General features: G+C 40.4%; 1 protein-coding gene across 5 annotated transcripts in view; it reads right to left on the reverse strand.

Annotated features, from left to right (window-relative positions):
- trpm7 (transient receptor potential cation channel, subfamily M, member 7) overlaps window positions 1-27,996 on the reverse strand; it is a 45,157-nt gene that overhangs the window by 1,511 nt on the left and 15,650 nt on the right. For 2 of the 5 annotated variants that reach the window (XM_054770189.1, XM_054770188.1), the window contains exons 7-38: window positions 27,774-27,945; window positions 27,527-27,701; window positions 26,527-26,650; window positions 26,125-26,197; window positions 24,331-24,431; window positions 23,622-23,756; window positions 23,491-23,544; window positions 23,279-23,419; window positions 23,013-23,147; window positions 21,482-21,759; window positions 21,134-21,362; window positions 20,551-20,706; window positions 20,333-20,476; window positions 18,989-19,117; window positions 18,668-18,919; window positions 17,193-17,367; window positions 16,689-16,815; window positions 15,594-15,772; window positions 13,158-13,290; window positions 12,309-13,087; window positions 11,341-11,429; window positions 10,189-10,285; window positions 10,033-10,109; window positions 9,723-9,760; window positions 9,364-9,392; window positions 9,019-9,072; window positions 8,873-8,917; window positions 8,651-8,716; window positions 7,041-7,324; window positions 6,408-6,490; window positions 2,192-2,397; window positions 2,078-2,129 (exon numbers count right to left, since the gene is read on the reverse strand). In XM_054770189.1, coding sequence (XP_054626164.1) covers window positions 2,078-2,129; window positions 2,192-2,397; window positions 6,408-6,490; window positions 7,041-7,324; window positions 8,651-8,716; window positions 8,873-8,917; window positions 9,019-9,072; window positions 9,364-9,392; window positions 9,723-9,760; window positions 10,033-10,109; window positions 10,189-10,285; window positions 11,341-11,429; window positions 12,309-13,087; window positions 13,158-13,290; window positions 15,594-15,772; window positions 16,689-16,815; window positions 17,193-17,367; window positions 18,668-18,919; window positions 18,989-19,117; window positions 20,333-20,476; window positions 20,551-20,706; window positions 21,134-21,362; window positions 21,482-21,759; window positions 23,013-23,147; window positions 23,279-23,419; window positions 23,491-23,544; window positions 23,622-23,756; window positions 24,331-24,431; window positions 26,125-26,197; window positions 26,527-26,650; window positions 27,527-27,701; window positions 27,774-27,945 — 4,811 coding nt within the window. Of the gene's footprint in view, window positions 1-2,077; window positions 2,130-2,191; window positions 2,398-6,407; window positions 6,491-7,040; window positions 7,325-8,650; window positions 8,717-8,872; window positions 8,918-9,018; window positions 9,073-9,363; window positions 9,393-9,722; window positions 9,761-10,032; window positions 10,110-10,188; window positions 10,286-11,340; window positions 11,430-12,308; window positions 13,088-13,157; window positions 13,291-15,593; window positions 15,773-16,688; window positions 16,816-17,156; window positions 17,368-18,667; window positions 18,920-18,988; window positions 19,118-20,332; window positions 20,477-20,550; window positions 20,707-21,133; window positions 21,363-21,481; window positions 21,760-23,012; window positions 23,148-23,278; window positions 23,420-23,490; window positions 23,545-23,621; window positions 23,757-24,330; window positions 24,432-26,124; window positions 26,198-26,526; window positions 26,651-27,526; window positions 27,946-27,996 lie in introns of all 5 variants that reach the window. The other 3 variants (XM_054770186.1, XM_054770184.1, XM_054770185.1) reach the window with 3 other exon arrangements.

Here is a 27,996-nt window from a genome sequence, read left to right on the forward strand (position 1 = left end):
GGGGCAGTTAAAAAGTTTCCTCGGTGACTTCGGAATGGATTCATTCAAGTCACATCAAAAATTGTTACAAAAGGGATCCAACCTTCCTCTGCATCTCCAAATTGCTATGGTATGTATAGTTATGAAAACATATCGCTAATGTCATAATGATAATAATAATAATAATAACAACAATAGATTAGATTTTCTAGCGCTTTTCAAGGCACCCAAAGCGCTTCACAATGAAGTTAACCCATTCATTATTCATTCACTTCTCAGTCACACACTGGTGGTGGTAAACTACATCTGTATCCACAGCTACCCTGGGTAGTCTGACGGAAACTTGGCTGCCGATTCGCACCTGCAGCCTCTCCGACCACCACCAAACCTTCACTCGCATTCATTCACCAATGTGGGCAGCATGTAAGACAAAAACAACTTTCCTCTTTCATTATAAACTTGCCGAAAGTAGTACAGTATATAGCAGGGGTGTCCAAACGTTTTCCAGCAAGGGCCACATAGTGAAAATGAAAGGATGAAAGTGACACTTTGAGAATTTGTAGATCATATGCTAAGAAGTTATATAAAGAAAAAACTGCACCTCAGCTTTGAGATATACAGTAGGTGAAAAAGGCTGTTATCAGTATCAGCTTTTATCCCATTTTTGCTGTTTTTTTGTATTTTCCAAATATTAGAATTTTCTTCTTGAATAAACTTCATAAACGTTCTGTTGTTTCTCATAATATTACGACTTTTAAAAAAGAACTTAATTTTTCTTTAATATTTAAACTGTGATACTAAATTATATTATTTTTCGTAATATTATAAGTTTATTCTGATAAAATCAAGACTCCCCCCCTTAATAGTTTGACTTTATTCTACTAAAAATACACTATTTCAACTTTTTTTGTAATTTTTTTTCTCGTCATTATGACTTTATTGACATCACATTTGGACTTTATTATCCCAACATTCAAACTTTTTCTGCAACTTAATTTTCCAAACATGATAGCTTTATTTGTTGCTTGGTTTCTCCACATTATGACTTAAAAAAACAAAACAAAACACATTTTTCTTTCATATTTCAACTTTATGCTACTAACAATATAACGATGTTACTCTCGTAATATCGTTAAAACTTTTTCTCATTAGAATACAACTTTTTTCTCCTAATATTTGGACTTTACTGTTGCAAGACTACTGCAAGTTTTTTTTTCTTTTTTAGTTTTCTCATTAAATGGTATTTCAACAATGTGCCTTGGGCCAAAAAAAACAGGCCAAAAAACAGCCACGGGCAGCAAATGTCCCCCAGGCTGCACTTTGGACATCCCTGGTATATACTGTAGTATACTACAAATACTATTATATTGTGTATGAATCATATAAAACGTTAAATAAGCTACGTCATATGCCTTTAAAATAAACATTTGCTGCTTCTGTTAAATACACGTTTGTGTCTATCCTTCCAAAAAAACATTCAAGTGCCTGGGCTAGCTGCTCGAGGCTGACAGCGCCCACTTTGAGTTGTGAATGAGGTACCTGTGTTCCAATGGACGTTTAGTGTGTTTACGAGTAAGGAAATGTTAAGTAATCCTGTAATAATTCCACGTGTTGACTTTGTATTACCGTCATTTCCGGTGTATAAGCTTTGGCTTATACAGCGGCTAATTTATGACCATGTTCTAATCTCGTGACATCTCCTTTACTTCAGGACAACTACTAATCATTGAAATACTGTGTTGCTCGCGAGTCGGTGAGGAAACAGTAGCTCTTTCTTTGGCAGGAGCTATAAGTGAACTCACAACCAGCTTCTCATCCCATTGGAAATCACAGGAGGTCATTACTCAGTAACAGTCTGACTCACTGTGTGATCTTAGATAGAAGGCTAAAATCATCACACAGCAGCCTAACACTCAAAAGGTAGGGAAGAAATATACAAGACAAGTACCAAAAAAATACTATTTTAACTTCTTCCCATAATGCATTGCTTCCCAGCAAACAAGATCATTGGCCATGGCTGCCAGGGCGCTGCAATCATTCATTCAGCTTCCTGGTCCACCAGAGATCTTTAAGAGTGGATATTAAATGGCATGCTTACCCTTTCTCGCCGCTCTTTATCACGGATGGATCTGTCAGAATCTCTCCAACTCCTGCAGAGAAATATCACGTGTATAAATGTTCCTACAAGGTTAAGGTGATATCTTCTTCTTACCCTGCAGATCGAGCACCAGCAGTTCGCCTCGCGTGTACTCGTAGGTCCAGTGGCTGAAGGCCAGCATGGTCTCCTCTAGCAGGTTGGTGGGAACAATCTCATCGCCGTTGTTGTTGTTGAACTTCCTGAACTCCCCCGTGATGCACTCTTCGATGGCGAACCACTGGCCGGCTGAGTGACAGTAGAGCAGGTACACCTCCAAGAACCTGCAAGCAAGCAAACATGCACAGTTACACTCAAATAGAACATTTATCCGGACAAACATTTGACATGCAACGTAAGGTAACTTAGTGAAAATGTAAAAAAAGAAATATTTCAAAGTATTATTTGGCTAGTCTCATTGAACAGTTTCTGGCTTCAGAATTTTAATATACTGTAATACATTAATTCATAAATCCTTAAATACATACAAAATAAAATAATTAAATCAATAAATATTTAAATACAATAGTTACAAAAATACAAAATTATGATCAATCAGTAATTTAAATAATAATCATACTATTTTACCCAATAAACAATACTTCCATAGTTTAGAAATAATCATAATGAAGAAGTACAGTCATCCCTCGCTACATCCCGATTCCAATATCCATCGATTTTTTTTTCACAAAGTGATTAAATTAATAAATGATCGCTGCTTCGTGGTTGAATACGGCTTCTTATACTTAAAAAAAAAAAAACATATTTAAGCAAACTGTACTTATTGTTGGCCTAAACTAAGCATTTTCAAGCATAAAAATAGCTAAATGAGCCAACTGAATGAACTTAAATACAAATACTGTACAAGGTAGAAGAAGCATTCGAACTGTAAATGTAGTATTCTACATTAGCCACTAGATGTCAGTAATTGTTCTGCGAGACAAGCACCAGACATGCTCACCAGAGCAGGCATTCATTGCAAGTTTAAATGATCTCACAACAGGCACAATAATATGATAATAATCATCATCATAACCACTACTACTGGGGCCATAACCCACGACAAGCTAAAACTCAACTCTGAATCTCCTGACGTCAATTCCATCTGCCCGCCACTAAGATCCGCTAGGGAACACATTTACTGTGACACATACAAACAGTCGTTTTATTTACGTCTTAAATGGTTTATTTACTTTTTATGTCTACTAATATGACTGTAAAGCCATTTAAAGTTGCCACTACAATACAGGAAGTACGCTGTCCAAACCCCCACCCCAAAAAAACAAGGAACCGCTAACGTGCGAGTCTGTTATCTTATTTATGTCTAATATGTCTGATTTTCTCTGATTATATCTACCATACTGGGCAACACAAGTGCAAAGATGACTGGAGAAGTGTTATTTCATGTCTAGAGGGCTCTAAAAATGTAAAATACAAAACAAAACACATTTAGAATATTGTAAAGAGGTTTTCTATGCCATAACTACAAAAATATTCAATTTATTAATATGGAAGTCCACTCAGTGGAAATTCACTCATTGTAAGAAGCTGGACAACCAGTCCAGCAATATTTCCAGAGTGGAGGCTGCTCTGCATCTTGAGACACACCTAGCAGGAGTGGGCCAAGGTTTCGTCTGAGTTTATGGGCTGTCAACCAAACAAAAACACAGCTCAGATTGTAGGTGACGCTCTCCAGTATTATCACCATGTGGCTTTCGAGAATGCACTGTAAACGCCCACTTTAACAGCCAACATCCTTTTCAAAGCCATCTAGACCAAAGAGAATGCAGGCCGAATTGTGGTGTTACCAAAAGGAAAAAAACACGTACAACAACTGGCAAATACGACAAGGTGTAATCCGTCAGAAAGAGGAAGTCCAGGTTTTACACGTTGCGCAAAACACGGTTTGTGCTGGAAAACAACATGAATACCACTTGGAGGGAAGAACTACAACAAAGATAGAAGACTGATGGATGTATCGTAGATGGCCATATTATAACCTTTTGCATGCATTTCAATAGTAACTACTACAAATAGCTATGACTGGATCAATATAAAAATGTGGATGTGAAAAGCCTGTGCATCTAGTTAGGCGAGAAAGTAATTTGTTGCAGAGTCATGGTGACACTATATCACATGACAAATAAAATCCATCTGTAGAGGTGCACCATCTATGACCTTGTTCTTTGAAGCAATGTAACAGTTTTAAAATACAGTGGTGTCCGGGTTAATAATCCGTTCTAGAAGGTTTGACTCCAACGATTATGATTGGAGGGCAATCCCTTTTATTTTCTTTAAAAAAACTGTTTCTGCACTCATTTTTCTCACAAAAATCTATGCAGAGAGGTCTGTTAAAGGGATAGTTCAGATTTTTTGACATGAAATTGTAGGACATCCCCATCAGCAGTGTAGTAGTGACAGTGACTTATCCCCCCCAATTGGTCCCTTGAGTCCGCTTCTGGTCGGAGATCCGTGACGAGGAACGTAGTTCCGCTTAGTTGCTGGGGCCATTTAAGTAAAAAGTTCAGCTCTTCAAAACAATACAGGTTCAAAAGAGTAATACATATGCGTCACGAAAATGCCTCCTCAAAAATCAGACCTCACAAATCGCTCAGCGTTGTATTTGTCTCCCGCCTGTGCATTCTTGTGTAAGTGATGACGCTCGCATCTTCTTTCGCTGTGGGACACCATATGCTAAAATATTTCAGAAAATATTTTGGATGTTAACCAAGGTACCACTGTAAAGTTTATGGTGCACGTGGTTGTAATCTATATCACTGCCCAGAAAATCCGCCGTTAGACATTTTTGATATACTAGTGGGACAGCCTGGGCACCTCACTGTTAGCATGACAGCTAACATTACAAACCAAAGTTCTGTTTACGTTTAGCGTATATTTAACATATATTTAGCTTTGAACCATGTTTTTGCAGCTTACCTGTTTTATGTTGACCATATTGTGTCCATCTGTTACTGTACTGACCAGAATATAAGACAACCTCTCTTATTCAAGACCCCGTATTCAAAGACAAGGTAAATTTTATAAAAATAAAGAAAGGTCAAGAAAAAAAACATGTTTTCAATTAAAAAACAGGATATTATTAGGGGTGTTGATTCGATTCAGAGGAGTCCAATTCGACTATCAATCTCGCCGTCTAAACATATAAAAACGTCATTTGATCAATTCTGACTACATGGGGGTGGCCAAGGCTGCTGCTGAGCATATATTTTTATACAGAATGGCTTTGTTTGTGTTATGAATAGCATAGTTCCATAAATAAACAGCCTAATTTCTGCTAATAAACATTGAAAATAATAATGTTTTAACGGGAGACCTATACTTGCCATGCCAGTGGCACAATCCAAAGGAGTTGAGGTGTGTGCTTGCTTTGGACACTAGGAAGACCGTTGACAGACTGATTTATAGGCTCATAATGGCTACTAAAAAATCATCCAAAGTGTGGAAGTATTTTGAAAAGGTGAAGTGATAACTCCAGAAAGTGCAACTTCTTAGATATCACGAGACAACCACCATTGCATCATCACTGAATATCACTTAAACAGGTTAGGCCGTTATGCCAACTCCATTTTATATAAGGCAAGTTTTGGCAAGTTGTTTTTCAAGCCATGTTGATCCTATTCTGTGTGCTCTTTGCTGATGTGTGTTGACCCCGCCCGTGTTCCAGTTTTGTTTGTCTTGCTTTCTCTGTCACTAAATAAATGAAGTCACTGTTGTTGCACACCTACTATGTTACTTATCGGTGTTTTAGCCTAACCAACAAGATTCAACTATGAAAATCATTAGTCAAGACCAGCCCTAGATATTATATTTCGGAGCAGTAATTTGACAACTCTGCTTCATTGTCTTAAAATTAGCCTCATAACATCTCTGCAGTTTGCTAAGAACCTTTGTGCGCGTGGGTGACAGGAAGAAAAGCTCTGGCTCGCTTGGGGAATAGTTATTTGGAACAACCTGTTGATTTGTACGTACAAATCTCTAGACGCCTGAATATAAGGTGACATTACTGAATATAATCATGTCAGATAATATTTTTATATTTTTCTGCAAAATGGGTCTTGAAAAAGAGAGGTTGTCTTATATTCAGGTCAACATGGTACACTTCATTTATTATTTTTTTTTATTGTTCTTTGATAACAGGGATCTGGCCTTAAATTTGAAGTACTTTGTCACGCTTCTGTTATAAAGCATTCTTAGCTTTGTTTGCTGACCTGATTTCTACAGTAATGACCCCGAATAGAAGCAGAAGCCCAAAACCTTGTGATCATGTATTCACCTTGGCGAGTATGGAATAGTCTTGGGTCTGATCTGGTTGAAGGCGACCGTCAATTTCTGAGCCGCTCGCTGCTGTTGTATTTCCTGAACGCGTGCAGAGAAACACCAAGTGATGTTACTTGTTCACGTCTGGAATAGTGAGTGCACATTTATCATGCAGCGTGTGTACAGTGGTGTGAAAAAGTGTTTGACCCCCCCCGATTATTTCCCCCCGCCCCCATGTTTGTCACACTTAAATGTTTCATACGATCAAACAAATTCAAATATTAGTCAATGACAACACAACTGAACACAAAATGCAGTTTTTAAATGAAACTTTTCATAAAGGAAGAAAAAAAATTGTGGATAATGGCTCTCACTGTGGTTCGTTGGAGTCCCACAGCTTTAGAAATGGCTTTATAACTTTTTTCAGACTGATAGATCTCAATTAATCTCAGTTATGTTTTAACAGGGCGTCAATCACTTTTTCAACACAAGGCAATGCAGGTTTGCATTTTTTTCTACCTTAATAATAAAAAGTTTCATTTAAATTCTGTTTTACATTTTGTGTTCAGTTGTGTTGTCATTGACTAATATTTAAATTAGTTTGACGGAAGTGGGCTAACACTTTTCCACACCGCTATGTGTCACATACCCTGAGACAAAGGTGCAACACAGTGTCGTCTTTGTAGATGCTCTGCCAGGTCTGGACCACCTCAGGGAGGAAGGACTTGACGATGTACAGGTGTCCCGGTTTGAGGATGTCATACTCGGACCAGGTGCAGAGGACTTTGAGGGCCCTTCTCAGGCCGCCGCCCATCTCCTCCTTGCTTAGAAACTCAATTTTGGCACAGAGGCCACGCTGGGCCCAGGAAGACATGCTGTTGTTGATGGTGTTGGGCGAACTCTCTTCCAGGCGGTACACCGTCACTGGCTCTCCTGACATAGCAGATTAATAAAGACTACATTACATTACATTACATTACAAGACACTGTAACATTAATTACATAATATGTTTTAAAGAGTGACAAAACAGACTCAATATGATACAGTGGATGCTCTAAAAGTGGTACAGTACAGGAAATACATGGAGAAAAAAAAAAGGTTCAGCCGGCATCAGCTCTGCCTGTTTTGCTTTTTTGCAACACTTATTCCAACAACAAGGGGTGTTCAGAGAAAAACGAGGAGAAGGGTGACCACATTCAAAGCACTCCAGCATGTCCCAATAGAGCGCCAACCATCACGTTACAGACCAACTAGCTAGTTTGCAACTGGCTAGTGTTGTTAAAGTAATAATACTACTCCAATGAATGAACTTTTGGACTTTTATAGTGCGTTTCAAGATACCGAAGACATTTTAACAAAATGTGCAGGCAGAAAAAAACAAAAGAAAAACACTCCACATACACAAAAGCAGGGTTTTGTCCAATAATAGTTTATATGGAACTATATAACAGTCCAAAATGTCACTTAAAACACTGCCTTTACCGTAATTAATACTACTTAATACCATTTGCATTTTTTCATATGGGAAAAATGGTTTTGAAAACCAAACAAATTGGAATGTATGGTGTACAACTTTAGAGCTTTCACTGTATTTGAATGTTACGTTGCATATTTAAAAATTAAACATAATATTCCAAAGAATAATGAATTTTTGGCCATTTGTCCACATGTAAACTCAGATGTAAGTAACTGAAAACTGATGTTTCCCTCTAGTTTCTAACATGATTTGCCAATGTCCATCCGGATGTTGCCTGTGTTGCAAAAATGCCTTTGGTTGACTAAAATGGCCTTAAGTTAGTTGGGTTAGAGCGCCAACTGTTGCTTTGACACCCTGCCAGTGTGGTTTAGTATGGAAAGACCATTTTTGGTAGATTACAGGGGAAACTGTAAGGTGTGTACTATACAGAGACAAAACGATGACATCATGGTGTGTTGCCTGCAAATGTGTACCCACACTGTATGTAATCACGCAATTTTATGCTACTTTGATGCCGTATTTACTCAATGCTCACTGTTTGTCCAGGGACACAAACTGTTTAAAGTCCTGCCAGCTTAACTAGTCAGACTACTTGAATATAAACAAAAGACCAAAACACACACAGACAAAGATGACAACAGTTGCGGAAGCGTAGGAGGTGCAGCAACCACGCCCGCCTGTCTGGCTCTTCATTTCCTCCTTAAAAGCCTCTGTTGTAATGGTCTGCAGCGTTTGCAACATTACATGACCGGTCTTCAAGCACACAGAGGAACATTCTCACCTCTAGGGGGCACTGGCGTGAAGGGGATGCTTTGGGACAATCTCATCAGGTTGTTGCGCTCAACAGCTGAAGGAAGAACAGTGCATACTTTTAAAATCACATTGACTGGTCACATGATTTCAAGTGTAGCACTAACATGTAATGACTTTTAGACTATGTAAAAAGGCCCCTAAAAGAAAGTGATTTTAGTGTACAACGACAGCATTTTCTTCAGAAGCCCACCTGAGTACTGGTAGCTCTCCATGGGCTTGAAGGGTGAGCCGATGGCTGCAGATTACCAAAAAAAGCATCAACAAAACAAACAATTTCACCTGTTTTCACAACTGAAAACATTAAAAGTGCATAAATTAAAGATGTGTAACGCTCACAGTCTTTTCTGGCTCCGAGGTGGGTGTGGCGAGGTGTGTAGAGTGAGACAGAAGCTACAAAACAAAAAAGGAAACAAAAAAAATCATCTACGGACTGCAAATTATTGTCTAGTTCTCAATTGTTTTGTAATATTAATTCATATTTATTTCCAAAAGGTGTGTGTATAATGTTGTAAAGTCAACAAAATGCAGTAAAAATTAGAATTTTGCGGAATGTGGCTGGCATGTGCATGCACATTAAAGGCAATGGGAAACTTTACTGCAGCACAACAGGCTGATCCAGACAGGACCTGCTTGATTCAACAGAAGTCATAGAAGATGGTAAAAGACCAGTGAAATTCTTACCGCTTAATGTGTCCTCCCCAGGGGGTTGCCTGGAAGCAAGACAAAAAGAAAGGGACAGAAAAAAGATGAAAAGATTACATGTAAAGTGTAGGTACCTTTTGACTGGCACAGTCAATACTAGTCAAAAGTTTTGTATGAAGTTTTGTGTCTCCAAACTTTTGACTGGCACTGTTTGTATGTTACCGTAAATGACAAATGTAATGAGTATGAAATATCTGAGTTGCAAAGTAAGACCAAGATGGTAAGAGACGGTTATTTTTGCTTCATATGTATACCGCTGCTGTCTTGTAAACCAACAAGGGTTAGCTCATTTATGTGCATGACATGAATGTACCATATACTGTATACCGGATACTTACAGGCTGCTTGCTTGGGCTGATTTTACCTGAACTCTTTCCTGTGAGAGAGAGGACAATGAGTTACTCAGTGATGGCCATTGCAAAAGGGGAGCGTTATTTCCACCATGCAGTTCAATTCAGAATTATTCACATATTCATTGATTGGTCTATGCAGCTGTACTAAGCAGAAACATGGTAAGAAAGAATACAAAATGCTGCAATGTCCCATTGTCGTCCTTTGTTTACGGTGTTTGTTCACTGGCTGTCAAACGGCCATGATGTCACACTTTTTGCTAGTACTGTTCAACTGCACTGCGTGCATACTTCCTACCAGCACTGAAGACCTCGGCTCCTCATGGATGAGGATGTCCTCAGCTGACACTCGACTCCGGTCCTTCTTGCTCAGAGCTACAGACACACGACAATCCGCATCAACGTCTATCCTGTTTTTATTACATTTGGGATTTATTGTCATTTTTAAGCCTACTCGTGTTGGGATGGAGAAAAGCCGGACTCCTGTCAAACTCAGTGAAGCCAGCGTAGGAGTTGACAGCTCTGATGTGACCATGACCTTCAGGCTGACCCTGGGAACACGCCAGCAGACAGGGTTAAGAGGACAGGTGTATCAGGTGAACAAGGTCGGTGCAATAGCCATCATTTGGACTTGTTTGGTATTTAAGCTGTCCGACCATCAGCAGAAGACTGCACTCTGCAGAGTGAGTCAAGAAACAAATCAGGGAGTGCTGCAATATGACCAATTTGTTTTACCACCTCAAAACAAGTTTTATTTGTCTTTCTTGTGTTGCTATTTACATTTTAAATAGGACACCAATTTTTCTGTTCTTTGCATCTTTTGTGTCATTTCAGCAAAAAATACATTTCCGGCCTTCCTCATTGTTTTACACTTTTTTACATTTTAATGGCATGGCACCGTTGGAAAGAAACTTTTACACTTGAAATATTTTCTTTAGTAGAAGTATAAGTGCCTTATGCAGGAAGTATTTTCTTTATTCAAATAATTAACTGCTTTAATTGAAAATAATGTGCACAGCAACGAAAGTTGCAGGCTATTTTATGCAATATGTATTTATTTGAACTATCTTTTACGATAGACTTGAATGGACAGTATCTGTTCCTTAAAAAGACACCAGTGTTTCCTCCTCTCTACATCTTGGGTGTCATTTTAGAATCACAGAGTAAAACAAGATGGTTGTAGTGCCTTTTGGAACAACTTGCACTCACTTTCTTGTACTTAAATTGTCTTGTATTTTTTTTATTAATCTGCAACATTATACTGTATACCGTAGTTAGGTTTTGCAGAATAAATGTGCTCAAAACGACATGCTGTGTTTAGTAGTTTTTCTTTCCTTGGGACCTATGTAACCTATTTTGAAAGGGTTCTATTGTAATTTATATCGATATCGCAAGAGGCTGCAATGCATATTGCAATACAGATTTTAGGCCATATTGTTCTACTCAACTAAAGATGAATGTTTTATTTTTGTATATTTTACTACAGTGGTTAACTTATTTTTACACTTAGTTCATTCAGTTAAGAATGAAGAACAAATTCTACACAATATGCAGCATCACTCACACACACACACACACACAGACACACGCACACACACACACACACCTGTTGTCTGTTACGTGTGGCCGGGCTGTGCTGTGGGCTGTAGGTCTCTTTGGGCGTAGAGTGCTGGAGGTCAAAGCTGTCTTTATGTCCTGTAACAAAGACAACATTGTGAGTTTAAAGAGTTTGGTTAACTCTAACATCACATTGTCTAACAGAAATGACAACTCCTCTTCTCCATGCATTAGCTGATAGAAATTGTAGTCAAATATTTAGCGTTATTTGTTAGCTGATAGAAATTGTAGTTATTGTGATTTGCTGAGCAACATTTAAAACCAAAAAAGGGGGCAAATCAAATCCCAACACCACACTTCATCAAAACTCAAAAAAGTGATTCTTATGAGAACCATGAACCCGCCTCCAACTCTAGAATCCTGAAAACCTCCATTCTGTCGACCAATCATTCATGCAGCGTTCACATCTGGATCGCACCAGAACCACCAGAGAGAATAGACAAGACAAAGGGAAAGAGAGGGAAAAGCAGCTTGGCTCCTGATGTGGATTTGAACAGACCAGAGTACCCGGCAGATGCGGCCCTCAACTCAAACCTCTCACAACGGTCCTCTTGTCACAACTTTGACCGTCATTGGTGGACCCCGGCGGAGGGGCGGGCGCTTCCCAAACATCGCAATCCCTCATTCGTCTGTGGGGTCTCTGGGCTGCCACAGCAGGGGTGTGAACAGAACACGGCGGTCCGCCGTGTTCTCGGCATTGAGTGTTTGCTTCACGTCTACTGGGAGAGGCTGACGTGCCCTCATCATCGCAGAAAGCCTCATTGACGTACCCCAAAGACCCCTCCCCCTTCCTGGACCCGCCTCCTAACCCCTCTGCATTGTTGGAGCAAGCAGGCAAGCAGGCAGGCTCAGCAGAGCTCAAAGCTTTAGATACGAGAACAGTAGGATACACACACACACAGTTCTCATCGTCCTCACGCATCTTTGGGGCCACACTAGATTCGCCATCATACTTACCAACAAACGCCCCAAACTCTACAATGGTGCTGTCGGGCGGCTGCTGGTAAAGCCCAGCAAGGGCGAGTTCGGGGTGGCTGGAGACGCTGGGCTGGGAGGGGGTGCTGCTGATGTGGAAGTGAGCCCCGCGCGAGGGCACGTTGGGCAGGCTGGATGGTGAGTCGGAACAGTCCGGCTCATGTGGACGGGTCAGCTTACTGTGGGTGAGGGAGTGGCCCCGGAGACGCAGCTCCGGAGGGGAAAAGGCCACAGCACTTTGGACAAAGGCACTGGGGGCACCACTGCTGGAGGAGCCAGCCTCTGCAGCGAGGTGCCCAAGCCCAAACAAACCCCTCTTCTCTGGACTCAGATTAGGATCTGTCCCCAGTCCTGGCAGGGGGCTGGGCCTGACTCTACGGCTACTATCAGTCCCGTCTTCAGCACCAATCCCAAAAAGTGAGTCTGCTATGTTGGCTCCAGCTTGCGAAAAAGCTGAGCCGAAGTAGGCCCCCACACTCCGCTTGCCTATTGCGGAAGATTTGGACTGGGGGCCGGTGTCTGTTGCCACGGGAACAATGCTGGGGACCATGTTCTTGGAAAGGCTGAGCTCCCGGGTGATACGATTATGGACCTTGCTAGCCTCTGATGCCCTCTGAGCAGTCAGCGTCTTCAGGGTGTCCACAGTTAGGGCGGAGAGGTCCTGGAGGTGACCGATCTGGGAGTCCAACGTGTGTAAAGAACGTTTGATGAAGTTGACCTTGTTGCCAACCTCCTTCAGCTGCATGCACATGGTCTCGACCCTGAAAAGGACAACAGACATGTTGTATTTCTACACTGCAGGACATCCTACCCCATTATTAACGATCATACCTTTCAGACGTGACACGGATGCGCTCCTCGCTCCCAGAGTGAAACTGGTCATCTTTTTCATGAAAGTATGTCTCTACACATTGCTCCTCAAAGTCATGGAGCTTCTTTTGGTCTTCTTCTGTGAGAAACAGCTCTGAGGGGAAGAGTATGCAATGACTTAAAAAGAAAATACAAAAACAAGAACAGTAGAGCCCAACAATAATGCTGGATTGTGGTAGATTCCTCCCTTTTAGATAGACTGCATTTAAAGAAAAACAGCAAAGCAGGCTGAGGAAGGCAAAACCATTGGCCAAACTTTTTCCACTGTTAATAAAACTTAAAAAAATTCAAATTAAATGACAGTGGAATGTCACCGTCAACACTAATACAGTGGATCCCTGCACATTAGTGGCTCAGCATTCACAGTCACGCAAATTCAGATTTTAGGTGAAAAAAAAGTGTTTTAATTTTTTCTCAGCATACAGGCCGCGTATTCAGCGGCCCTTCAATGCACCATAGTTGCAAGTCCAACTTATATAATTCTACACGGTGATTATCTGTTCATTGATCATCTTACATTATTATAACACCTACATATTTTCACATACCTATACATTTGATACTTTCAATGTTTTTAAAGGATAAATGAGCTAAAGCTCATCTAATAATTACAGTCACACTTATTGCAAATGTTGATCCGAAATCGGAGGACACGGTCAGCATCAAGCTAGCAAGAGGGTTTGGAGAACGAGTTAGCCATGTGTCAAAAATATTTTTTGGGCGTCTGAGTTATCGGAGATTTTCACTATTTGCTGGTGGTCTACCTACTGTACATGCATTTCACATGCATTCTCTTTTTTTTGCTCTTGCATTTATCATTCATTCATCTGTCTGTAATCTAGTTTGATGTACAGTCAAACTTGTCTATAGCGGCCACTAGAGGGAGTCTGCAAAAGTGGCCGCTATAGACAGGTGGCCTCTATAGACAGGTTGGCGTCCAGTTTGAATGTTGACCAGTAGAGGAAAAAAAAAGAAAAAAAAGGGAAATAATAATAATAATGTTGACCAGTAGAGGGCACTGCAGACTGCTGATAAAAGTTGTACAGCACTACTAGGCTTGTTATTATCATGGTTTTAATCCTGAACATGCATGAGTCAAACAGTAGCACATCACATAGTACAATTCACAATTTCGCATGTCCAAAAAGGAGTAGGAAGAAGCAAAGCTTATTTAATCCTACCCCTCATCAGTTTCACATCAGCTGCAATACATTTATTTACCTCTTGTTCTTCCAAGTGTACTTTGTAGGTCTACATGACAATGTAGTGCAATCATAGCCAAGGTTTTTACTTACTAAAAGGAAACTAGAGGCTTAATAATAACTGATAAAATACTTCAGTTAAGTACAACCGAACTCAGTTTTGCTCCCGCTGCCGCATGCATGCTAGCATATGTTTTTTTTTTATTGTAGCGTCGCTGGGAGCACGTCCTGTTCCCAGCCTAATTTGCGGTAATGTTTTGGTGCAAATGCTCTTAAAGTTACATGTTTGACCAGGAAATAGCAAGCTCAAAAGAAGACGGCTTTTTTATGTGGAACAACTGACAGTTTGTGTGGATCTTGTGAATGATTGTGACTGAGCTAGGACTCAGTAATTAAAGTCTACACACGACGCCTTCATTGATTGAAAAACAAAACTTTTTCGTGCATGAAGCTTCTACTTGAGTTGGTAATTTGGCTGCTATATGCAGTCAGATATTGACCAAGGGAGACAAAATGGGTGGCCGCTGGCTGCGTTGGACAGGTGAATGCTATACACAGGGTCTATAACATGTAAATTTGCTGGGGGGGATTTTTCAGTGGCTGCTATAGGCAGGTGGCCCTTCTATAAAGGTGGCCGCTAAGACAGGTTTAACTGTATTTTGTTTTTATTTATGACTTTGTATTTAACTAGATTTACTTTTAATGGATTCACTCATTTACTTTTTTTTAGTTTTTAACACTTTTTTGTTCTTTGTAAACCCGTTATTGTGTTAAAGTTATTGTGACTATGAACATGTTAAAAATGTGAAAAAAAACTAACAATAAACGCTGAGACATGGAGAAGGGGTATGATTAAATAAACTGTGCTTCTTCCTACTCCTTTTCAAGCATGTTGAATTGTGTAACCGTAAACAGGTGATGTTTAACGTAACTTGTTCAGTATATCCAAAACCGATAAACCATGACCATGAGGCTGGTTGTCAATATGAACAGCTGTAAGTAGAGTTGGAAAAACCTCAACTCTGGTCCTGTAAATGGCGGTAATCCGCATTAAACAGGGATTGAAACCAGTCAAAAACTAAAAAGGAAGCTACAAAAATGTAACAATTTCATTCCTTGATTTTATCTTAGCACGGTCTTGTCTCATGCTTTGTGTTAAGTTGGGACACAAAAAAATGATTGTGTGCAGACATACTTGGTCCATAGGTGTGCTCCTTCTTTCTCTTGCTGCACATGCAGAAGAGTGAGTAGATATGGCACAGGAGAATGAAGGGGGGTGGCAGGACTGGTTTCTCGTGGTAGGCCATGATAAAGTGATAGCGCTGATACTTCCACACCAGGTTGGAGATGGACTTCACCTGCAGGTACACGTTGCTGACAGAAGAACAGGGATGATGTTCACCACCATGTCCCACACACATCAGTATTTTAATTAATTGTATTAATTTGTTAAAAATTGAACAAATTTTTTAAAAAGTATTCATTTCTAGATTTGTTAATGCTTTTCACAGAAAATTCACTTATTGGTCTGGCCAACGTGAACATATCTGTCTTTGCATGTATACAGGAAAAAAAGGTCATTTTGTGGCTTGTCTCATTTTTATGACAGTCAACTTTACAATCAAATGTGCAGGAGGTAATTCTATCTACTAATCCAGGGATCCCCAACCGACTGGCACACACCAAAAAAAAATAAAAACCTTCTTTAAAATTGTATTTACATATATATATATATGCAGACCACTTTATTCTGAAAAATCCATCTTCCCGTCTTCCCTGCACTTGTCACTTTTTTCCCCACACAGCAGTAAGGCCACGAACTAATAAAGCTATAGGACCGGTGTGCGAGGCTCCCACTGATTCTGCATATGGTGAGTTATATTATACTATTAAATACATTTAATTTTACAATTGAAATACAATAATTAAATCTACTTCACAAACTGTGCATGATATTGCGTTTTGAGTTAGCATTGATGACATTATGAAAACCATTGGCGACCGCTGTACTAGTCAACATGTACTGTATAAACACTTTCCCTTCCTTTCCTGCAGTACAGCGGTGTCCAAAGGTCCAAAGTTACTGCCCCGCGGCATATTCCAAACACAAAATTACACAAACCTGTGTTAAATATATTTAACATAGCTTACATATTTAACATAACATACACTGCATTGGTTGTAGCATACAATTCATACATCCTGCAAATGCAATTTCCTGTGTTAATTCTACATGCTACGGGTGTGATATTTGGTTTTAAGAGCTTTGTGCGGCATGGGGTGCACCTACTTGAAGAAGGCAATGAGGAGGTTGACCATGAGTATGTACTGTACAAAGAGGTAGACTGCTTGTAGGAGAGGAGTGAGCCACACTCCTGCGTGACACAGCTGCTTTACTTCGCTGTTGTTGGCACACACTGTGAAGAGGAGGAGTCTATTAGGACACACAATACAGTATGTACGCACAGACAATACACTTCCTTGTGCCTCTTTTTAGTCCTATATAGATGTGGATGTGACCACCTATAAAAATAGTGACAAACCATGTGATCAATTTCAACTCGATGCCATGTCATCTGGTGAACGAGAGCCCCGTCCTCCCCAAAAGAGACTGGCGATGATGGCAGCCTCTTGAGCAATTCTGAACCATGTTGCATCTTGCAAGTGGAAGACTTGCGTGGGTTTTTGATTTATCGTGCTCGTTTCCGAGTGACAGATCAGTGAGTAGTGAGAAGCTTTTGAGTAAAAGCGTCCTTACCCTCGTAATCTGGCTTTCCGTTCTCATCGTCCTTACCATCGATTTCATACGCATACACTTCCCCGTACATCATCCAGTACGGCTGGAACACCACATCTTTGGCCAACGTCCAGCTTGGCTCTTTGTTTGGGTATAGGATAGCTTGGCGGGGAACGCCGTAGCTGAGCAGGACGATGGCCATGATCACCACAATGTAAAACATGTTGGCCACCTGTAAGAGATGACATGCATGCTTATGTGAAGCACATGCCTGCAAGGGAATACAAAGTCATCTTTAAGACTACTTTACTGTTAATGTAGCATTCCATAGCTACTGCATGTCTCCAAGTGGCACAATAGAATATGCATTCATGGCATCTTCTACATCAGGGTTCTAGAGAAGATTCTCAACTAGTTTCATCCTTGGACCCACATTTTTCCACAGTCACCGACTTTTATAGAAGTCAAACCACGCAAATGTATTTTTTCTTTAAAAAAAACAAAAAACAACCAAACATACATGTCATATTTTTAAACATAAATACACTACATCTTCAAAATGTATTTCAGAGTACATTACCAAAAAATTTATAACTTTATTAAACAAAAACTACATACACACACACACACACACACACACACATACATATATATATATACACACATATATATATATATATATACACACATATATATATATATATATATACACATATATATATATATATATATACACATATATATATATATATATATATATACATATATATATATATATATATATGTATATATACACACACACACACACACACACATACATACATATATATATATATATATATATATATATATATATATATATATATATTACACCATGTGTTTTAATATTTAATATTTAAAAAATTATAATATTTACTGTAATTTTTGACTAGCTTTCAGCAAGCCACCCAGAAGTGGTTCACAATCTACTTTTGGGTCCTGAACCAGCAGTTGAGAATCCCTGTCCTGAGAATGTTTGAGAACTGGTTACTGTGATCACAAAATGTATTTTTGGTTGGTTTTTTTGCATTTTTTTGTACTTTGGTTAACTTCTTCTCACACTTTTATGACAAGAACTTAAGTTAAACAGTGATACCCATTCCAGTCCATCATCATTAAAGTGTAGATTGCCTGAACAGGTAAGAAAAGGTTTTAGGATGGCACCATTTTGACCCTGGAGCAGATTATTTTATTTCCATTATTAGTAAGGGAGAAATTGTTTCTGAACAAACGAGAGGTGGCTCAGGTGTTCAATCTAGGAGGTTAAATCCAGCAGAAGGCACAGTCTTGCAAGTCAATTCACTCAATGTTTTCCAGCAGGAAGATGCTTTGACAAGATGACGTGTTGTATAACTGTACGTTTTGAAAATACAATCCTGTATGCCTATAATTGTTTCTTAATGTGCAAAAGTCAATTTAAAATGTGTCAAGCCAGTGCATAGAAGGGATCTACTGTATGTTATTTGTGTTGGCTAACTCAGACACCAACTCACCATTTTGGCAATCATCATGACGTAGGGTCCCGCTTGCTGGTTGACGGCCAGGATATCGAGGAGTCGCACGTACCAGAAGATGATGTTGAGACAGTAAACCGTCCTGCCTGGGATGAAGGCTTTCCCTCCGCCCAGCCTCAAGCCAAAGCCGATAAAAAAGGAAATGATGGCCAGGAAGTCCGAGACGTTGAAGTAGTCGTCAAACCACACCTTAATCTTCTGACTTATTTTTCCTGCTTCTGACATAAACATCTGCAAACAAGGTGAAAAATCATGAAAGAAACTAAGAGAGGAACCTTGCAAGAATCTCAAACTACATACCTCTCGGATTTTCTCAATAGCAGAGGTGAAGATGTAGAGGATGACCACCCACTCTTGAGCAGAAGGCCATTCAGGCATTTTCACCAGGACCACATACGAGTAGAGCATCAAGAAACCCAAATAAAACAGCTAAAAAACACAAAATGCAGGCATTAAAGCTTAAAATACCAGCTTCAAACTGCCTATAACGATGCACTGCCTTATAACAACAACAATGTCTATCTAGATTATAGAAAGTTATTTACACTTTAATTGGTTGGTGGGGAGGGTGGGCTAGGGTGTGGGGGGAGTGTGCTCTGGTGGGCAGTGTTAACATACTGATGACTGTGGGAAAGTAAGAGAATTAGCACATAGATAGGTATGGAGGTCCACGCATGCAAAGACACAGCTGATATTCACGATACAACACGGACCCGGCGGAGCTTTTAAAAGCAAAACACACTTGAACTATAACGTTAAAAAGGTGCTGGGAAATTAACTGTTTAGATCCCATCTGATGATTGAGTTACGGAACTGAAGCATTGAGGTCAGAACGCAAGGAGGCATAGCATCTTGGATATGCTAATTGGTACTTTTACAGATGCTATCTACGCATTGTTTCCCTTGTAAATAGAAGTGAGTGGCAACTCTCACATACTGTATCTGAGAACCTGCCCCGGGCATGCCAACAACAGTCACAAAGACTCATAACAGCAGGTGGGAGGAGATGAGGTCATCCCAAGCATAACTGAGAATGTGATGACTTGCCCGTGCGTATGAATGCTGAGAAAGCCCACAAGCATTCACACTACATAAAAAACTAAATCTAAAACATCCCCACCAGATAGCATCAGCAAAACAAAGTACAAAATGTGCAACTTGTTGAGGATAGATATTTTTTGCTAGCCCAAACACCTAAACATCAAAATACTACAATGAATGCCTCTATTAAATTAACCACAGAGTATCCTATAGTCACTGAGTGAGTGGTCCATGAAAGAAAATAACCATCCAGAAGTTTTACCTACCTCTGCATGTGCTTTAAAATGTTGGTTGCGCTACTCAGCTGTTGGTGCAAAACTCTTGCGTGAGACTTGTCATACTGTTACTTTTACAGTATTAATGTTGCTATCAATTAATAATAATATGCTTTGTCACCAATAAAGTGTTGTCTTTAAATGCACATAAAACTGCTTTTTTGTAATCCTTTTTACAAATTAAAAATGTCAAAACTTCCCCCTGCATCCTTTGACTTTTCCATTTGCGGCCCTCACTGGAAAAAAAGTATGGCCACCCCTGTCTTAGGACCTACATAGACGAACAACCAGCAAATGCAACTTTAAGATAGGTGTGCTGTCTACGTACCGTGTTGGACCAGAACTTGACAATGGGAGCGTGGTAAAAGGCGTAGACTTTTCTGGTTAACGGCAATTTTCTTGAGCGTACGGGTGTTTCCATGTCAGTCTTTGCCTCAGCAGGGTCGGAGGATCTGGCCTCCTTGAACACATCCTGCAAAGAACTCCAAGTTAGCAAAGCACACAGACAAAAACAACAAGAGTGTATATTTAATGTACACATATAACCATTTGAATGTCGTCAGCAATGTTCTGGAAGTTGTTTTCGCTGTCCTCCATGGTCATCTGGTGGTCATCCTGGCTCTGCGGGATGTGAGCCATCTCAGCTTTGGACTTGTACTCCAGCAGCAGGATGGCAGGAGGCACCAGGATGCTCAGAATGACCTGGAGACAAACACAGAGGCGGATGGATTCTAATATTTTGACCCTCTTAAGAAGCTAAATAAGGTAAGCTAGATATTAGGAACATAATTCATCAACCACCAAAGTAACCAATTGTTTGGCTTGAAATACATGGTTGTAGACCACCACAATGTACCCCACCGGGCCTCAACTTCAATTTCTTGTTCTATGGTTATCATCAGTTTTCCTCTATCATCAGTGGTAGTCTTCTTCTGTGTCTCTGTGGTGTGACTTTTGTTTCTGTGGTGTGACTTTTGTGGCATATTTTTTCAGAAAATGTGATTTGAATGTAAAATGTTTTACTTTTTGGGGATTCAACTACAGAGGTTTCTCTTTTTCCAACTTTGTCAAGTTTTCGTATTCTGTCAAAAGAAACCACAAACAATAAAATTTATGAGGGAGCATGAACCTTGTACCAGGAGTTCTTGCGCATGTTTAGCCGCCCCATCCACATGTCAGACAATAGCAGCTGGGTGCAGGTGTGAGCCACAAAGGGTCGCAGGTGAGAGGAGACGGCCAGCTTCAAACAGGTGGAGTTACTCCAGTTCTTTAGTTCATAGGTGAGCAGCTTCATGGCCATGGTCTCATCCTGCCTGAAGGACTGCTCTAGCAAGTCCACAGCCAATGTGCCAAACTCACTGGAAAACACATTGTCAGAATGATTAGTATACCATCCAAGAAGTTGATGAGAAGTTTTCATTCGCTTATAGTGAGCGACCTCACAGCTAGACTGCGAACTCCGTCACGAGAAACCTACTTGGAGTACTCCTTGAGCTCCTCTGACGTGTCGTCCACCACGTCGCTCTTCTTGGCCTCGTAGCCCATCGAGCGGCAGAGTTTGCAGGCTACCAGAGCCTTGGCCATGTTCTCCTCGCCGTGCTGCCAGAAGAACAGCGACATTTTCTGCCGTTTCATGAGCACGGCCCACACCAGCAGCTCGTTGAACGGGTAGGGAAAGCGCCGTGTCTCCGGGTCGTCGATGTCCACAATCTCTTCTTTGACCCGCTTCTTGTTCTGCTCTTTGGTGGGCTCCAGCTGAGAGGAGACGAGAGCAGGAGAACAGTGAGGACAGTACAGACGACAGTAACTCTAATAAAGTGGCACCTCCAAAGTTCAATGGTAGTACAAATCAGAATTCAATTAAAATGTCTTGCTCTATGGCTTTTGGTAGCTTTTCTACAACACCTGTTCCAATACGATGAAACGCTGCCTGTATGACACATGAGACATTGCGTCAGTTAACGTCACAAGACTGCAGTTCAAACCAATCAAATCAGAGGTGTTTTGCTTTCTTTTTTTTCTGGAAAGGAAACCCATCCACAATGGCATCACACGAGACATTGCGTTAGACCTCAGTTTAATGTCAAAAGAATGGCTTGTTGCATCTTTTGCTTATCCCAGATATAACGTGAAGGGGATTCAGACTCGGGTGTAAAAATGTGTCCATAAATGAAACGACATTTAATTTGATTTTAATTAACTTGTGTGACAATTATTTGTTCAAAAGTGAAAAGCCTTTGTCATTCCTCAAATACATAAAGCCTCAAGAGGATTTTTTTCCTTTATACTACTCAGTTGTCTTATTTTTACACTCGAACAGTGACAGTTAACTCATTCAATACCAATGACGTATTTATATGCATTTATAAACCCAAACGCCCGATCCCAAAAGACATCTTTTACGTTTTTTGCACGAGGCAAAAAGAGGCGATGCCACACTAATAGATGTCACTTTTAGAGCAGTTTTAGACCACAAAAACAGCCATAAGGTGGCAGAAGTGCATTTGCTAAGATCTCTGAATCTTGTTTCGATATTTGAGCTGTCACAAGCAAAAAGTGTGTCAAAATGAAAGCAAATGCTTGAAATGTATCTTTTCACAAAAAGCTGTTTTTCTCCCTTTTCCTCTGCTGATTACGTTACTAAAGAAAAGAAAAGGGTAGAAACAAACTTTTTTTCTGAAGAAAGGCGAGAGTCTAATCTTTCTTTTGGTAGGCTCCATGTTTATATAGCCAGAGAACACAATATTCTGTGTGCCTTGAAAAATCAGTCACAATCGTCTAAAATGGCCGATGCTGAAAGGGTTGAATTTTGAAAAATGGCTGATTGAACGAGTTAGTAAATGGCAACAGTTTCAACCTGGAAAAGATTTTTTAAATATTTCCAATGTGGAAAAATTGCTTTAAAGTCAGATTAAACTGAAACAGATTGCATTTGATATCAGAGCTCCCACTTCATTATCATTTAAAATGTACTTGTTATGTGACGACCGGTTTAATGTTACGTTCACCTTGGGTTTGTACGGTTGTGCAGTCTTGATGAAATGGTTGTGCCTAGTCTTCTCCTTCTTATCGGCCTGCATGCTGAATGACTCATGACTTTTCCTCAAATGACAGCCTGGACCGGCTGGGTGGCGCCCGGACCTCTGTGCACAGATATGGAGACATTTAGTAATTCGCAAGCAATTCCAGAAAAAATTTCCCCAAAATGGCCCATTACATAATGATACAGTATTAGTATTTGTAATAGGTAAGAATTGAAAAGGCCCGCACTAACCCGACTGTTGCCATGGAGATTGTTGTAAATGATTCGAAAGCGTTTCCTGGTGTAGTTGCACCTGTAAGTCCCACCCATGAGGTACTCAATCACCAGCCCAACATCAATCAAGGTGATCTTGTAGTTTGGAGGCAGGTGACTCTGTGAAAAGTCACAAGTTAGATTCCTGAGACTGAACATTTGAAAGAGAGACTGTTGCAGCCTCCACCGACCTGCTTTACATCTCTAACCAGGTGGAGGAGAGTTGGATTGTTGGGAGGTTGTTTCTAAAAATGGGAAAAAATGGCTTAAAAAAAAATAAGTTAAACATTTTTTTTCCTTTACTTGTGTTTCATCACGTTACAGTGTTGTAAAGCTCCTCAAGCCGAGTGATTGTCAGGAAGCGGTGCATGCTGACACCGTTTTCGATCAACAATTTGACAAAGTCCACTCTGTCCATGATGAGTGCATCCAGCATGGCTTGCTCCAAGGAGCTAACCTGCACACAAAGAGACAAAATTAGGGGTGACGATCCATTTGACTAAAACAAATGATATATATACAGTACAGTATATACTAAAGGTACCTCTGTTTGGACAAATAGAAAAATGACAAAAAAGTAGCTCATAAAAGTAACATTTTTTGGCAGTACAATGCTATTTATATAGCTGTGTGTTTAGTCATTTTTAGTGGATAATAAATCTATACTGCAATAATGCTGTACACTGACTACTCTCAAATACATCAGTTTCATTTCTACAGCGATGTCCCTTGAGAAGATAAAATAAAAAGGTTTCTGAAATGTGAGGGGTGTACTAAATTTTGTGAGATAATGTAAATAAATCTGAGTGATCTGTCCTGCCTTGAGAAAAGTTTCAAAACAAACAGCACCACAGAGGGCATCCTATGATGACAACTGTCTAAGTTCATGTTACAGTCAAGCCGCTCATGGCTCCTGGCCCCTTCAGACAGCACACTGTGGTCATCTGAGATTCATGGGTCATACTGGGCCGGTCCAAAGGTTTGGGGCTGAACTAAGCAAACATCGCACGCGCACACACACGCACACATACCAAGAGCTGCTGTCCGTACACAAACACATGATTCTTGGCTATGTCCACACGGTCCCAGGCCAGAGTCAGGACCAGCTGATCGAAGGCAGAAGCATTTGTGCCTGCAACACACCAGGTGCAAACACGCATTAACAAACACAAACGCATATCGGAGATAGATATACATTTCCAGGAGAAGGTAAGCCTTGTTAACTGTGTACCTCTTGTTAGCCGTCTTAACAAGATGAGAGGGCTTAGTGGAGCAGGAGTTGGTGAGTAAATAGAACACATCGCTACATGAGGCTGAATGGTACATGACCGTTCAGTATGGGTGTCATGAGACACCCAACTGACAAGACGAGACGGTGCACAATATTGGGTCCACGAGAACGGACCGAGACGGGTAATGGACATGTGTGTGTGGGACAACTGGCTTTACTCAACCTTTGCAGCTAAAAACAGCTCAAACCCATCTAGGAAGACTTTCAACAAGTTTTTGGTGTGTCTAAAATGACAAAATTAGTGTAAGTGTACATGTTAAAACACATGGTGTAAATGAATGCTCTATAATAGATATGGAGGATTAAATAAGCCTCATTTCTTCCTACTCCTTTTTCTACATGTTATTATGCAAGTGTAATGTGTTCCCACGAAGCTGGAAGCTTAGAATTGCCCAAAATGTCTTGGGGAAAATAAAGAAATAAGAGGTCTACTCCAAATCCATATTGATGAATAATGAATTACTTGTGGCCCAAAGGTTTTGTCATATTTCCTGTACAAAAAAAAAATAACTGTCAAACTTCAAGGTCCGACTTAAAATTATTTCCCAGCAGCGTTCCCACATGCACTTCATTTCTAGTGATGATTTAACAACCCCAAACTTCCCACAACACACCGTGGCTCCTAAATGCCGCCTGGTGAGTAATAAATACCCATACTGGAAAACACCACTTTGCAGTCTTTAACCACAAACAGGGCCCTCATTGAATATTACATAAACAAATTAATAAAATTATCAAATGAATGCAATCAATTACGTTTTTTTTTTTGTTAAAATTAAAAAAAAAGTTTTTGTTTATACTAGTTAAAACATAATGAATCCATGATTATATATTTGTACAATATGTATACCTGTTCCCCATATATATGTTCTTTTTTTATGATTGGCTGGGAGAAATTGCACGGCTCTATGACCTTGTAGTGAGGTGCATTTTGACTTAAAAATGGCCAAATATGGTTCCTTGCACTGGAAAGGCTAACATAGCTTCAAAGATTTAGAAACTCATGGTCCTTTGGAGGATGAGTTACTGTTTGACCAGCATGAACACACCCCGGCCTGACAAATATTTGCCTGTGCGGACTTTTTCGGTCACAATCACCCACAGTGACTCAATACGATTGATCACCTGCAGTCACCACACACATTCTTGGCTTTTGTCTAAATAAAGCGAGGGCAAAGAAGCACTCTCCAGGTAGGTAGTAATAAGTTACTGCCATCAACTTCAAGTAAAATGGACTTTCAACTGACAGAGTTGAGTTTCTTAAGCATATTACCAGACCGCTCAGTAAGTCGCAGAGATGGAGAGCCTGTGAATGCAAGGAATGTGATCTCTCCAGGAACACAAAGGCCAATAGGGCTGAATTGCTCTCAAAGCATATCAATAACAGAACAAACATAAAAAGCACAACCCTGAAATCTTATAGCGTTTGCCTCAGCAGATGAAGACACTGAATCAACATGGCTTTCACTCTAGTAGAGATGCTCCTTTATTATTAGAAAAGTATGGGAATAAGAACTCATCTAACTATACCAACCTTGGAGTAAGGCCCTCAGGATGGCGACGTCAATGTCCTGGCTCTCCTCTGAGCTGAGGTGAAACACAGTGATCTGTTTTGAAATACACACAGCTCTCAGGATCAAGGGCCCACAGACAGGAATGCCTTCTTTAATCGTAGTTCTACAATGTGTGCCACAACATACATGATGTTGAACTGCACTACACCGTACTGAGGCATGTTTCTAATGTTTACCTTACAGGAGTGCAGCACAATATTAGAAACAGCTTTCAGTGTGATGCAGTGCAGTTCTACGCCACTGCAATCACCATAAAAAGAAAACTTAAATGAATAGCCGTCTGTCAAAACTGAGAATAGCTACTTTCGTAAGGGCAGAGTTTTTGGATGCACAGTCGTTGATTGAGCTTAGTTCAGACATACCAATTCCTTCCTCTTCATGCACTCCATCAGAGTCTGAAAAAGATGGATGGCGTCACTCTGGCTGAAGTTGAAGGTTTTCTTGATGGTTGCGATGATGTCTGCCTCCACGCCATCTGGAAGACCACTGAAAAAGATTTACAGTGCAATGCAGTTATTCCTTCAGCAATTATTCTGTAAAAAACAGACATAAATATACTAAAAGTCATGGTGTGCTGAAGTGCCGTTGCCTGCTACAGTGGAACAGTCAAACCCGAACGTAACAAAACTTGTTACCATGTTGAACATACGTACATTTACTATTCCTTACCCTTTTAATTTATCTTCATGTTTGTATGACAGTTATGCTCAAATGCTCAAATGTGAAATTAATTCAGTTTTTAGAAGTTAAAAGAACTTGGAAGTCATCCACCAGCACAGAATGGACTGTGTTCTACTTTGGAGGTTCCACTGCATTGACAGGTGTTCACCATATTGTATATAACAGAAAAACATTTAGTTAATTTAATGTAACAGAAACAAATGATTACAATAAAGTGTGTCATTGTGCCTGAGCTCTAAAGGGGTGCTTTTATTTTTATGACCCATAAATCACAGGCATTCCGTAATACACCCCTTGCAAATTTCAACCACAGAAAGTAAAGATGGATAGATGTTTCATATTTTGATGCTTTTATATGCATTCATGCATTACTTCTGAAAAGTGTAGTCTCGCCGTCAAGCTGATTATTGAAAGGGCAAAACAAAATCAAACTCCTGCCGCGCTGCAGGCTGAGCCAGCTTGACAAGATGAGGTCACGCTACACATTTGTGGGGACGCTGACATTAAAACACACAGAATGCAGCTTATGTGCGATTCTGTAAGCAGATTATTCACCCAGTTCGTTTTAAAGGATCCTAGTGGGGCAAAATTAGATAAGAGACACCAACATGAATGCTTGTTAATATCTCTTCCTCTGTTTTTGTTTGTTAGTTTTAGTCCAAAAATTCAAGCGTGTCCTACCCTCCCTCCTCGGTCTGCTTGTGGACATAGGCCAGTATGTCAGCAGCTCGGCCCGTGCCCTCACACACCACCACCGCGACAGGAGGGCTCTCTTGAAGGTAATCAAGCACGGTCAAGATCACATTGGGACCACCCTCGAAGATAAGCGCCACTACAGGAACACCCTGACCAATACCTGCAAAAGAAGAAGACAGGCTCCACATCGAACCTTCAGCAATGATCCTAATTACACGGCCGAGGCTCTTACGTGCATGTATTCTTTGGAGGTTGATGTGCTTCTCCAGGTCCCGTCGCAGCTGGACCTCCGCGCCATACTTGCCCACCGTGCCGTCGTCCACCAGGAGGAAATGGGAGTGAAGGTTGTTCAGAACGTTGAGTTTGCTGAGAGGGTTGAGTAGCGTCTGGTACGGAGCGATGATCTGCGTCACCGAGACACGGTGTGCATTTCAACATCAGCTGGGTTATGATAC

The sequence above is a fragment of the Dunckerocampus dactyliophorus genome, chromosome 3 (genome assembly GCF_027744805.1).
Source record: "Dunckerocampus dactyliophorus isolate RoL2022-P2 chromosome 3, RoL_Ddac_1.1, whole genome shotgun sequence".
NCBI classification, from domain to species: domain Eukaryota; kingdom Metazoa; phylum Chordata; class Actinopteri; order Syngnathiformes; family Syngnathidae; genus Dunckerocampus; species Dunckerocampus dactyliophorus.